Raw genomic sequence first — 14,689 nt, 5'->3', positions numbered from 1 at the left:
AGGGTATAATATTAATTTAGTTTTAACCATCCAGCTATGGTTCAGTGACTCTGGAAATTAGGGATGCTGGAAATAAGGTCTTTAAAGTTTTGTGTATTTAGCACAGTTTCTCAAAATGATCAATAGTCTTTCAATCAATCTTATTTCAACCAAAACTGGGATATTGTTGGATTGTAGTATGGACATCTCAACACCCAACAGATAACATTAATTTTGTGCTGGTTTTATTTTATTTTTTAGAAGGGGGGGAAGGGGTCATATTTTGAGTTACTCTTTATTGCTTTTTCCAATTGATTAACAAATAAGCTGATAGCCAAGTTGGAATAAATTTCATAACAAATCAGATGTATTATCATCTCATTTTTCAGGAAAGTGATATTTGAGATAAAACTTACATTTTCAGGTTAATTTTGAGATTTGCCTTTTGTTTTCAAAATTGGATATTTGTTTTGCATTGCATCAATATTTAAAAATATCTTTAATGTATACAGGATGCAACCATTCTATCAAGTGGAGGATTTTTGGAAAAATAATGAAATTTTAGTAAATTATGGAGTTTGCTTAAAATTTACTCTACTCGTGAAGTGGGACAGGTAAGACAATACTAATTACATGGAAATCTTTTTTATCTATTAAAGTATAAAGATTCACGACCTGTCAGACCTGAAGGAAATGTTTGCCATCATCAACATGGACGATGAGCGAGGTCTGGATAAACTGAATTGGACAGATGATGGTCAATTGTTGGCAGTGTCCACACAGAGGGGAAATCTCCATGTTTACCTGACAAGACTTCCAATGTTGTCGTCGGCATCCTCCACAAGAATCGCCCATCTCACCTCCTTACTGGAGGTCACCATAGAGGACAATGTGTCCCAGGTACGATCTTCATCTATCATACAATACACAATATATTCATTGTATATCATTTGTACATGGGTGAGAACTGGTCTTATGTCACTTTAGTGAAAAGGTGTATGATATTCTCTAGATGATTAGTGTATACCCGAACTCGTCTGTGTCTTGATCTGGGTAGAAAACTAGAGGATGATGGGATACATGTGATTTTCATTTATTTATTTCAACTCTAACAGGCCTAAAGTTTACATAATTGATAACAAATAAATAAAATATAACATAAGAGGAAATTAAATACATAGTAAAGAGCAAATACAGTATGTAAAATAAAATTGATGTCGTAAAATAAATATCTAGATAATCATGTAAGTCATGTTATGAACAGTAAAAACCCTAATTCTTAAAACAAATCTTCTTGAAATCTGACTTAAATCTTTCAAGTGAGATGTTAAAAAACTGTCAGGAACATGACCAAGATAGTTAAAATTAATTTGGACTCTAGCGACATGTACAGGGATAAAACAGAGTTAAGCTACTCGGCCTTAAAAAACAATGTGGATATAAAAAGATCATTTCTCCTATTAAATAATGATTGAATAAATATAAACTCTATGTATCTACGTCAACATTCCAGACTAGAAAAGTTGAATTGTGTACACATTTGCAAGTGAGAAAGACGATTATTAATAGTCTAACTTTGTTTTAAAACACAGAAAACTTTCTCTGTACAACGTTAACTTCAGAGCAGTGTTCTAGCTGACTGCATACCATACTCATTTACAGAGAGCAAATAACAGACATGTTTGAAAATGGCCTGCAAGAACGTTTTAAAAATAATGTTTTAAAAATCCAAAGATTTGCATGGCCTTACAGACATTTTTTTTAACATTTAATGAAAAGTTAAGATTCAGAGTGAGCCATCCAACCAAGTCTCTTTGTGAAGAGATACACCCCCCCCCCCAAGCTATAGGGATACTCAGTTGTACACCCCCCCCCCCCCAAGCTATAGGGATACTCAGTTGTACACCCCCCAAGCTATAGGGATACTCAGTTGTACACCCCCAAGCTATAGGGATTCTCAGTTGTACACCCCCCAAGCTATAGGGATACTCAGTTGTACACCCCCCAAGCTATAGGGATTCTCAGTTGTACACCCCCAAGCTATAGGGATTCTCAGTTGTACACCCCCCAAGCTATAGGGATACTCAGTTGTACACCCCCCCCCCCCCCCCCAAGCTATAGGGATTCTCAGTTGTACACCCCCCAAGCTATAGGGATACTCAGTTGTACACCCCCCAAGCTATAGGGATACTCAGTTGTACACCCCCCAAGCTATAGGGATACTCAGTTGTACACCTTTCTGAAGAGATTCACCCCCCAAGCTATAGGGATATTCAGGTGTACACCCCCAAGCTATAGGGATACTCAGTTGTACACCCCCCAAGCTATAGGGATACTCAGTTGTACACCCCCCAAGCTATAGGGATACTCAGTTGTACACCCCCCAAGCTATAGGGATACTCAGTTGTACACCCCCCAAGCTATAGGGATACTCAGGTGTACACCCCCCAAGCTATAGTGATACTCAGTTGTACACCCCCCAAGCTATAGGGATACTCAGTTGTACACCTTTTGTTAGTATACGTTATGTAACAACATTTCTTTACATTAACAGTCTTTTAAAAAAAAAGTTGTATACTCTGTTAATATCGGATTTTAGTTCATCACAGTCATGAATATTACATACTGCTTTACAAAATTTGCCATCATCAGCAATAGGAAAAGATTAGGAATAATGTACAACTGAAGGTAAATCATTTATGAAAAGTTTTGAGCCTAAACTAGACCCTTTGGGTACGCTGGACGTCACACCAAGCAGATGACACCCCATTCACAGTAACTCTCTGCAATCAAATACATGTAGCTTGAAAACCATTTTAAAATCTTGTCTTGAACACCAAATTTATGCATTTTGTGTAACAAAAGATTATGACAAACTTTATCAAATTATTTTTGTACTGTAGGATCCTCCGCTGACAATCCCTATTGATGTAGAGCCGTCCTTCTTGGGAATAGGGCCATATCATCTGGCAGTGGGGATGAACAACCGGGCGTGGTTCTACCTCCTCGGAGACAATGGTAGGCTCACCATTACTGAATCGGTTTGATTTTACATTGCTACCTTCAGTTAGTAATAAGCTTACTTTGCTGCTATTATCTCTATAGAGCTAAGAAAACTACATTTCCTGTGATTTTATGTTTCGCGTATAGTTTTAAATCGTTTACGCTTGCCTGTATGATCCGATTGTAGGACTGGAGAAGCTTAAAGATCGTGAATACCTTGGTACTGTGGGCACCATCTGTCTCAATGCTGATTATGCTGCTGTCAGCTTCGAGGGCAGGGTTCAGCTTCATATGGTTTGTAAATTGACTGTTTAATTCTAACTTACCAATGTCATACCCTTAATCTGAGAATATTGGCCATGTAACTTACCAATGCCATACCCTTAGTCTGAGAATATTGGCCATGTAACTTACCAATGCCATACCCTTAGTCTGAGAATATTGGCCATGTAACTTACCAATGTCATACCCTTAATCTGAGAATATTGGCCATGTAACTTACCAATATCATACCCTTAATCTGAGAATATTGGCCATGTAACTTACCAATGTCATACCCTTAATCTGAGAAAATTGGCCATGTAACTTACCAATGTCATACCCTTAGTCTGAGAATATTGGCCATGTAACTTACAAATGTCATACCCTTAATCTGAGAATATTGGCCATGTAACTTCCCAATGTCATACCCTTAATCTGAGAATATTGGCCATGTAACTTACCAATGCCATACCCTTAATCTGAGAATATTGGCCATGTAACTTACCAATGTCATACCCTTAATCTGAGAATATTGGCCATGTAACTTACCAATGTCATACCCTTAATCTGAGAATATTGGCCATGTAACTTACCAATGTCATACCCTTAATCTGAGAATATTGGCCATGTAACTTACCAATGTCATACCCTTAGTCTGAGAATATTGGCCATGTAACTTACCAATGTCATACCCTTAGTCTGAGAATATTGGCCATGTATTTGTTCTAACGATGCTGTCTAATTATTGTTCATCCCTACACATTAAAACCATATAAGAAATACATACTAATGTCTGGAAAATAGTGAGACTAATTAATCTTTGCTACAGATTGAGGGTGAAACTGCTGGAACCACAGATGAAAGAGAATCCAAGCTTTTCCCTGACATGGACCAGCAGGACTCTCGCATCACCTGTCATAACATGACACAAGATTTCCTCATCTATGGCACGGACGTAAGTAATAGGCAAGAGATGACAGGGTGGCAACAAGGCATGAAATACTTCAGGGTGGCATCAAGGCATGAAATAGTGAGGGTGGCATCAAGGCATGAAATAGTGAGGGTGGCATCAAGGCATGAAATACTTCTGGGTGGCATCAAGACAGGAAATAGTCAGTGAGTCATCCATCTCATCAAATAATCAAAGAAAACAACAGGAACATTTTAAATATAATTTATTTCAGTAGTAACAACAATAATAGCAACTTTTGGCACAAAACAAGGATATCAATGATCCATAAATTAATAAAAAAAAAATACAAATGCATCATAACTAAACTGATTATTTGGCGGTGAGCGATCCAAGATGTAGCTTGGCTTGGATCCTATTCAGAAATCTTCTCCATTAATAAATAGTTTTTTTTTAAATTAATATTTATAGTCGGGGATTTCTGGTCTTCAAGTTCTCCACATAAAAATCATATATAAACCAGTTCACATGTTAAACATTCTTGTGTTCATTTCTGAAGGATCTATTAACTACATCTTGAAAACAGAATGGAAGTTTCTGTTATGTTTGGTACAAGTTCATCAGAGGTCGATACATGACCTGACACAGGGCTTGTTATATCTACTATTGTGCTGATGTCTGGTTCCTCGGCTGTAAGGGTAGATAACTCCATTATTTGTCTAACTTTGTTCTGTATGAATTGATTAAAGACTCTCCTCACTCCATTCAACACTGACTTGCGAGCCAGTAACCGTAACATCAGGCCCCGATCTCCATTCACCTGGGCATTGAACACTTTTTTGGTGAGGGATTCCAATTGCATGTCTGCAATGAAAAGAAAGAATATCTTACCAGGAACCAAATTTTACATTTCAATAAAAATATAAGAGTTAACTAATATTAATTAAAAAACAACTGAACATTGTAAGGTATTGAACAGTCCAAGTTATAATGGTGAGGGTTCCACTTAAATCTGAATTCATTAGGGCCGTTTCAGATTCTGATTTTGAGATAAACTGTAGGGATCCAGTTAAAGTATTGTAACATACGTATGTATTTAGCCGAGGGTCTTGTTTTTACTTTATGATATCTCAAGTAGTAAGCTATTTTGTTACTTTCAATAGATACTCCCCTTCACAAAGACTTTGGGTATAACTAGCATTTCCTGGTTATAACCATAGTACTCACTACCAGTAAAATGTAACAATATCACTCGGGATAGGTTCCAAACTTAATCCCTTGAAATTTACATTTATAGAAATAGCCTAAATAAAAACTTAAGTACCATCAGTAATTATATGTGTACACAATTTTGACATTCAATGATATTAAGGTTATTTGAACATGTAACAGTTTTCAAAAAATAAACATTGAAAAGGAAAGAAAACCTTATTTTTGATAGTCTGTGATAGTTGATACATACCTATGAGATGAAGTTGTCTTGTAGCATTTCTGTGTATTGTCACAAGTTTCTGTATGTCAGCCCCAAGGACTCTACCTGAAGTTTTGTCCATGATTTAGTGATTATCACTCCTGAATACTAATGTGAGAAGTGTGTCCTCAGACTTGTGAAGGTGATTTAACAGCTGAATGACCATCCTAAGGGTCTACTTATGTATACCCCACCAACCTCATTGGTCATCTTTGTCCAGATTATATGGTCAGTTATCTCAGAGATCAAAGGATCCATGTTAGAAGATGATGAGTGTAATATGTAAGGTGTGAGGAGATCAAAAGCTTGTGAGTGACCAATTGTCTCCTTATCAGGGAGATTTGTATTCAGTGTTTTAACTTCAAACACAATATTTCTCACACCTGTAGTACACTATCTGTTTTATCTGACCTTGATTTCCTGTCAGCCTATTGATTCACTAGACCATGGCCTTGAGCTATTGTCCTCGGCTGACTGTCTCACTAGATGACCATGGCCACTAGACCATGAAAAGGTTGATCATGTAGTGACCAACAGACCTTGACTGTTCACTATACCTGGGACCAGTAAAGCGTGACTAATCTCTTGTGTAGACAGATAGTCTGTTGTACTCCAGTGTTTATAGAGGTGTGAAGTTATCAGTAGAACAACAGGGTAGGGATAGCTGGAGGTCACAAGGAGATATGCATGACTGACCTCCTCAGTTGTGGACATGGTACCGTGGACATGGGGGTCAAAGTGACTTTGTATTGATATTCTAGTTACATAGGAGGAATATTTTTTTCCCATTTCAAAATATTTTATTCAATCAAACATTTGAATTAATTCACATGCAATATTTCATAATAGAGATAGAATCTAGATATGAAAATGGATTGGACAACTGGCTAAGCCTATACAGGTCCTATAGGAGGAATATAGTTATTTTAATGTATTTTCAACAAATGTAGACTTTTCATAAAATGTTTTATGTAAATCTCATAACACCTTCAGAATCTGAAAATACAAACAAAATAATAATGTGGTCAAATGATATAACATATTAAAGTGTGATATTTTAGCGCCATGCTGATAAGACATAGGGTTGAATTTTCTGTTACTTTAAAATTCTGCTTCATGATCATGATCTTTGATCTTAAACAAATGGTATGGGGTTTGTATTGCTTATTATTTGCTTTTGGTAATTGGAAAAAAATCATCCTTGGTTATCAAACATAAAGTGTATTGTCACTGCCTTGTAATGTACACATACGGTATATATAGAGGATATTGAATGGTTTCCCGTTTAATATAACATATATTTCATGCGTATGACAGAATATCAATATTTTCACAATTGTGAGCACGAGTGAAAAATATCATAATATTCTGTCATAAGAGTGAAATATATGTTATATTAAATGGGAAACCATTCAATTTTCTTTTTATTACATTTTTTATACTTACAAACAAATTTAAAAACATCGAAAATTAATAATGTCAATAAGTGCGGGAATCAGTAGCATAATTCATGAACCGTTTTCTGCTGTTATCGGATAATCTGTGCATGAGAAGCCAACGTCAAGTGAGTAATTTTTCAAGAACTAGTCTGAGTATTTCAGAAATACAGCAAAATAACTAATTTATCTATTAATCGCTTCGGCTGGCAAGTTTCAATAAGGTGAATACAAAGTTTCGCTCTGATTGGTCAAAAAACAAAAAACCTATATTTTCACTGCAAAATTTTATATTTTTACTGCTCATCGCTGCAGTGAAAATATAAATTTTGTAAGTTTTATAAATGTCTATATTTCACTGGCAAAAATGTAATATAAACATGTTATGTTGGTGTTGTAACTGTTTCTCAATTTATACAGAATGGAGGTATCAACTACTTCTTCATCGAGGACTGGCAGATGGTGAACGAATTCCGCCACGTTGTGGGTATTCGCAGACTCTTCCCCGACCCTAGCGGCTCCCGAGTTATCTTTATTGATGACAAGAGTGATGGCTTTGTGTACAATCCTGTAAGTGTATTAACATTCTACTGACAGACACCTGATGTCGCTGAAAATGTTTTCCTATGATAGATTTGGACGGTTGAGTATGTGATGGTATATACTAGGAGTATAACAATTTATTTATGTTTTTACTTTTATTACTGATGGATTAAAGGTAAATAAAGATATCATTTCCTTAATTTAAACCTATTGTCATGTGTATAATGTTTATGTGTTTTATCAGGTTAACGACCAGACATTAGAGATTCCCAAGTTCTCCCCAACAACTAAAGGTGCATTATGGGAGATGTGGACATCAGACAAGGTAATCCACTAGAGGTCATGTAATATAGTGATAAAGAGATGTGGACATCAGAAAAGGTAATCCACCGGAGGTCATGTAACAAAGTGATTAAGAGATGTGGACATCAGACAAGGTAATCCACCGTAGGTCATGTAACAAAGTGATTAAGAGATGTGGTCATCAGACAAGGTAATCCACTAGAGGTCATGTAATATAGTGATTAAGAGATGTGGACATCAGTCAAGGTAATCCACCGTAGGTCATGTAATAAAGTGATTAAGAGATGTGGACATCAGACAAGGTAATCCACTAGGGGTCATGTAATATAGTGATTAAGAGATGTGGACATCAGTCAAGGTATTCCACCGTAGGTCATGTAACAAAGTGATTAAGAGATGTGGACATGCAGACAAGGTAATCCACTGTAGGTAATGTAATAAAGTGATTAAGAGATGTGGACATCAGTCAAGGTAATCCACTAGAGGTCATGTAATAAAGTGATTAAGAGATGAGAACATGCAGACAAGGTAATCCACTAGAGGTCATGTAATATAGTGATTAAGAGATGTGAACATCAGACAAGGTAATCCACTAGAGGTCATGTAATATAGTGATTAAGAGATGTGGACATCAGACAAGGTAATCCACCGGAGGTCATGTAACAAAGGGATTAAGAGATGTGGACATCAGACAAGGTAATCCACTAGAGGTCATGTAATAAAGTGATTAAGAGATGTGGACATCAGACAAGGTAATCCACTAGAGGTCATGTAATATAGTGATTAAGAGATGTGAACATCAGACAAGGTAATCCACCGTAGGTCATGTAATAAAGTGATTAAGAGATGTGGACATCAGACAAGGTAATCCACTAGAGGTCATGTAATAAAGTGATTAAGAGATGTGGACATCAGACAAGGTAATCCACTAGAGGTCATGTAACAGTGGTTAAGAGATGTGGACATCAGACAAGGTAATCCACTAGAGGTCATGTAATGTAGTGATTAAGAGATGTGGAAATCAGACAAGGTAATCCACTAGAGGTCATGTAATATAGTGATTAAGAGATGTGGACGTCAGACAAGGTATTCCACCGTAGGTCATGTAATATAGTGACTAACAGATGTGGACATCAGACAAGTCACTGCTACTATTTTAGAAGATCCTTGTCAGCAATCAAGTCGGGACTGGTAGGGGAGGTGTATGTTACAAAACTCATTATGCTTGTTACAGAAGTCTTTATAAAGAGTTCAAATGAAGAATCAAATATGTATATGAAATATTAAATTTCCAAAGAAGCTTAGAGAGTTAACTATATGTACATATAGAATGTTTTGATGAGGTGTTTTTGTTGATTTTGTAGGGTGTTTTCATTACCTATGATGAGGAGAAGATTTGTACCTACCTCTACTGTCGGGAGTCCGTTCAAGGTAAACATCATATCTACTCTTGTTACTGTTTATTATTATCATACTTACATTAATAATTAGTAGTATTAATTTTCACAGTGTGTACATACCTGTATATTCTTGTTACACTTTACAGAGCCCCTATGATATATGTCCTTGTTACACGTTACAGAGCCCCTATGATATATATCCTTGTTACACGTTACAGAGCCCCTATGATATATGTCCTTGTTACACGTTACAGAGCCCCTATGATATGTGTTCTTGTTACATGTTACAGAGCCCCTATGATATACAGTGGAACTTCGTTAACTCGAAGTCGACGGGACCACGAAAAAACTTCGAGTTATCCGAGTGTTCGAATTAAGCGAGTTATCGTTTTTGGTGAAAAGTTTGGTCAATATTTGTCAACATTATATAATCATTATAACTTCGCTCTGTCGCTCATCAGTTTAGTGTGAAGACTGGTCAATACATGTAAATATATATGTAATGTTTCGTTATGTCACTTGTAATTTGGTGTAGTTTTGCCGATATACAGTCACGATAAAGTTTCTTTCACTTAGTCACTTCAATAACGATCTGATGTGCAAGTCATGTTTACAAAAGGTAAACGATAAAACGGAATTCGACAAAATAACAAGTTATTAATGTCAAAACAAATAACCGTTTAAGTTTAACACAGATTGCATACAAAACGTAACAGAACCATTACCTTCTATTGGACATATATAAAATACTGTTTGATCGGCCTACTTACTTTTTATTGATAACCACGCCATTTCCATGTGTATTAGCACCGGAAGTTGGGCTGCGCATGTGCGTATAAAATGTTACTGTAACTGAGGGCGAATTTGTTCTCCTAAAACCAGTTTCAGTTTCGAACCGGTTCTGTAAACTTTCCATTTGTTGAGTAAACCAGTTTCAAACCACATTTAAACTGAAACCGGTTCATTCATTTGTTTCTGATAAACCTAAACTAGTTTATTAAACCATTCAAACCACCACCGGTTGTGGTTTGGAAGGTTTCGTATCTGAAAACAAGATGGCGAATGTTGTCAACATGCAGAATGTGCTCTTGAAGTGCGCTACGTGGTCCAGCTATGGCTTGTAGTGTCATTTGACTGGACAAATAAAATATAAATTATAAATATTAATAATTGTTTTCCCATTGGTATGACAGTTTTTCCCTTGTGTTTGAAAGAAAGTCTGCTAGAACTGCATGCGTTTCCCTGTCATTGCATTGTGGAAGTATGTCTTCAACATAATTAGGGATTCGGGGGATTTTTGTGCGTTCAGGAGGTATTAACGTTTCAAATACTGCTCTGAAGCTTTTTCTTCCAAAGACACCATATTGAAAACTAGAATTTTGCATTTGTTTCTCAAGAGCAAACCAGTTTTAGTTTACAAACCGTTTTGAAAACCAGGTTTAAACCATAAACCCAAACCTAAACCAGTTTATTTGCAACAAATTTGCCCTGAGTTGGCGTTTTACCCGATTTATAGACAGCACTGACCGTTACAGTTGTACTCTGAACACCTCGGCAGTAATAACGCTATTGTTTCAGCAGTTTAAAGATTTAATAGGCGCCGGTGACTGTGTAATTTCTACACCTGTAAAAACATCAGCCGGGTAGATCTACCGGTGTGTCAGAGATTAGTTCCGCTTGAGCGAACGGGTAGATGAGTTGTTGACTATCGTGTGTACTGATATCGGCGACCGCCTTGGGAAATTACCTGATGTAAGTAAAGCAGTACTTTTTATCACCAAGACTTGTTGTTATAAGATTCAACCGACAATTTCTTTTATGAATTTATGAAACACTTATAATAGCATGTAGGTTAGTAGTGCCGATATGTTCAGTATTACAAACGGAATTTAGCTCTTAAAAAATGTCGGCGTTTGCCACCGATCGACGAAACTTATACTTCGAGTTATTCGAACATTTCAAGTAGGATTTTTATTGTTGGGACCAAATTTTTACTTCGTATTATCCGAGTTTTTCGAGTTATCCGAATTCGAATTATCCGAGTTTATTTTACTAAGATAAAGAGAGAATTCGGCCGGGACCGGCGAGGTACTTCGAGTTAAGCGGGGTATTCGGGTTATCCGAGTTCGAGTTAACGAAGTTCCACTGTATGTCCTTATTACACGTTACAGAGCCCCTATGATATATGTCCTTGTTACACGTTACAGAGCCCCTATGATATGTGTTCTTGTTACACGTTACAGAACCCCTATGATATATGTTTTTTTTTCTGTTTTAGGGCCCCAGGTAGATTACGCTGGAGAGACACGTTTGCCATATGGCCAGGTGCCGATCCTGCTGTATAATGGGGAGGTAACTCTTCAAACTGAAAGTGGACGACTTGGCACACTTCTCCTTGAAACACATGCGGCATTGTTCTCTGAAAACTTGGAGGAAATGGATAAGGAGATGGTAGGTGACAACGAATATAAAACATCGATCATTGTTATAAGTATAGAGTATCACTGTAGTTGTTATAAGTATAGAGTATCACTGTAGTTGTTATAAGTATAGAGTATCACTGTAGTTGTTATAAGTATAGAGTATCACTGTAGTTGTTATAAGTATAGAGTATCACTGTAGTTGTTATAAGTATAGAGTATCACTGTAGTTGTTATAAGTATAGAGTATCACTGTTGTATTTATAAAAGGGTAAAACAGTTCCACTTTAAAGTACTTTTTATCAGCTCGTGTGAGAGCTTATGTCGTCACTCCGGCGTCGGCGTCGGCGCCGGCGTTGGTTTTCCAAATGTTAAATTTTTGGTGGAAGTGTTGAAAGGCATAGTAATTTATGGTAATATGGTCCCTGTGGGGGTCAAACTATCCCCTGCCGGAGTTAAACTAAAAGATTTTTTGGAAAAAAAACCCAGATTTTTGAAAATTTTTGGACTTAGAATATTTCTGCGTTAAGTTTTTGGTGCAAGTGTTGAAAGGTATTAATACATCACTTTATAATTGTACTAGGGTGCTGATAATTGGTAATAGACTCCCTCTTGGGTTAAACTATCCCCTGCCGGAGTTAAACTAAAAGATTTTTTTTGGGAAAAAAACAGAATTTTCAAATTTTTGGACTTAGAATATTTCTGCGTTAAGTTTTTGGTGCAAGTGTTGAAAGGTATTAATACATCACTTTATAATTGTACTAGGGTGCTGATAATTGGTAATAGACTCCCTCTTGGGTTAAACTATCCCCTGCCGGAGTTAAACTAAAAAAATGTTTTGGGAAAAAAACAGAATTTTCAAAATTTTGGACTTAGAATATTTCTGCGTGAAGTTTTTGGTGCAAGTGTTAAGAGGTTTTAATACATCACTTTATAATTGTACTAGGGTGCTGATATTTGGCAATAGAGTCCCTATGGAGTAAGGCAATCCCTTCCTGGAGTAAAACTTTAGAAAAAAATTAGATTTTTTCTTTTTAAATCTGTGTTTTTTTGTTTTTGTTTTTAAATCTTTGGACTTTGTGTTAAGTTTATATTGTGAGTGTTGAAAGGCATAGTAATACATGGTATTAGGTTCCCTGTGGGGGTTAAACTATCCCTTGCCGGAGTTAAACTGAAATATTGTTTTGGGGAAAAAACACATTTAAAAAAAAAAAAGGTGCAAATGTTGAAAGCTATTTAACACATCACTTTATGATTGTACTAGGGTGCTGATATTTGGTAAAAGAGTCCCTATGAAGTTACACTATCCCTTCTTGGGGTGAAACTGAAAATAAAACAATGTGAAAATGCTCACAATAGACAATTTATACCGATCCACATTTTTCAAGGGAGACAACTCTCATCAGGATAATATTTTGTCAAAAAATTGAAGAAATATGTCCAAAAGCAATTACATTTGTATTTAATATATTCATTTAATCTACAATAGCATAGCTTGTCTCCCGAATGTTTGTCAATAAATAATATATATATATATAAATTCGTATGGTTTTGAAAATTGCATGAATTCACAAAGCATAATCTGATCAAGTAAACAATATAAATATTATTAATGCAATTTGCGAAACCATTCCAATTAATATATTTTAATTATTTATTGACAAACATTTGTGAGACGAGCTATGCTGTTCTCCAACAGCTCTTGTTTTACTTGAAGTATTGTCTAATTAAACAAGTCTTGCTGAACAGCAGAGTACAGAAAGAGATTTAGCCCCTTTCAAGATATTCACCTTTGCTGGAAAGCAACATTGATAAAGTGTAGGGTTAGGGTAGCTGGAAATATCTCAAATTACACTTTATTTTTTACTGTAATAGTACTTGTTAGGTTAAAGTCACATGATGTTCACTTGTTATAAATTCACTAAATGAAAAACATAAATCTCAAAAACAAAAGTTAAGATAAATTAAAAAAAAACCCACCAAAATCATACTTGATATAGGAATCATTATCATTGAAATCTTTTTCGATCAGGTCTATATATATATGCCTGTAACTTTAGTTTAGAATTGGAATGTCTGTTATTTTGTTCTAGATCATTATATAAATCTTACTCATGCCCCAGACTAACCAATCTTCCATACGTACACCACTGCAATACAGGTTTAAGTGTTTTAGCCAGATTTTTGATGACATTTGTGGGGGTTGAAATAAAGCAGGAAAGGGGTATTCATGATTTACTAACAAACTTCTAGTTTTTTTTCTATTTTCAAACTTCAATATATGTTAGGAAAGTGATACAGATCTGTAAACCTGTTTTTATCATTTTAGATGAAATCAGCACTACATCAAGGGACTCTGTTGAGGAGGTAAATATGAATTACCATTGATAGATTTGTATTAAAGTTATCCTGCTACCAGGTTGAGAATTATTAAATTGTTGTTCAGAATTACTTCCCAAGTAGATTCTAATTATAACAGGAGTATTCACTGAGAATTTATGAACCAGAAATTCAGTTTTTTCAAAGTTTTAAATGTCATAAATGAAGATTTTATATATCTAATGACTTTTCTTGTAGATTCAAAGATGCTTGGAACCTCTGTAATCAGATGAATGACATAGTGTGTTGGCTGGAGCTAGGAAAGGGGGCACTGTCCAGTCTGGAAGTGGACTTTGGTGAGTAAAAGGGGGCAGTGTCCAGTCTGGTAGTGGACTTTGGTGAGTAAAAGGGGGCACTGTCCAGTCTGGAAGTGGACTTTGGTGAGTAAAAGGGGGCAGTGTCCAGTCTGGTAGTGGACTTTGGTGAGTAAAAGGGGGCACTGTCCAGTCTAGAAGTGGACTTCGGTGAGTAAAAGGGGGCACTGTCCAGTCTTAAAGTGGACTTAGGTGAGTAAAAGATGGCGTTATCCAGTTTTGAAGTTGACTGGTAAGAAAACATGTATCACTTTTACTATAATAATTAAT

General features: G+C 36.0%; 2 protein-coding genes across 5 annotated transcripts in view; one reads left to right on the top strand and one right to left on the bottom strand.

Moving 5' to 3' along the window:
* The window catches only part of LOC117328738 (WD repeat-containing protein 19-like), a 47,218-nt gene that overhangs the window by 13,123 nt on the left and 19,406 nt on the right, over positions 1 to 14,689 (top strand). For all 4 annotated transcript variants that reach the window (XR_004533032.1, XM_033886249.1, XM_033886251.1 and 1 more), the window contains exons 10-19: positions 639 to 879; positions 2,883 to 2,997; positions 3,170 to 3,276; positions 4,073 to 4,198; positions 7,481 to 7,630; positions 7,848 to 7,928; positions 9,271 to 9,337; positions 11,585 to 11,757; positions 14,056 to 14,093; positions 14,304 to 14,401. Coding sequence is in view for 3 of the 4 variants with exons in the window: in XM_033886249.1 (XP_033742140.1) it covers positions 639 to 879; positions 2,883 to 2,997; positions 3,170 to 3,276; positions 4,073 to 4,198; positions 7,481 to 7,630; positions 7,848 to 7,928; positions 9,271 to 9,337; positions 11,585 to 11,757; positions 14,056 to 14,093; positions 14,304 to 14,401 (1,196 nt within the window). In the remaining variant the exon portion in view is untranslated. The remainder of the gene's footprint in view (positions 1 to 638; positions 880 to 2,882; positions 2,998 to 3,169; positions 3,277 to 4,072; positions 4,199 to 7,480; positions 7,631 to 7,847; positions 7,929 to 9,270; positions 9,338 to 11,584; positions 11,758 to 14,055; positions 14,094 to 14,303; positions 14,402 to 14,689) is intronic.
* LOC117328740 lies at positions 4,539 to 5,766 on the bottom strand. The gene is made up of 2 exons (XM_033886252.1): positions 5,616 to 5,766; positions 4,539 to 5,017 (listed from the first exon to the last, which is right to left on the bottom strand). Exons 1-2 carry the CDS (start codon positions 5,704 to 5,706, stop codon positions 4,719 to 4,721), a joined length of 390 nt encoding a protein of 129 aa, XP_033742143.1. The 5' UTR covers positions 5,707 to 5,766; the 3' UTR covers positions 4,539 to 4,718.

This window comes from Pecten maximus, chromosome 6, assembly GCF_902652985.1.
Source record: "Pecten maximus chromosome 6, xPecMax1.1, whole genome shotgun sequence".
Lineage (NCBI taxonomy): Eukaryota > Metazoa > Mollusca > Bivalvia > Pectinida > Pectinidae > Pecten > Pecten maximus.
This window is presented reverse-complemented; position numbering and strand designations above follow the sequence as displayed.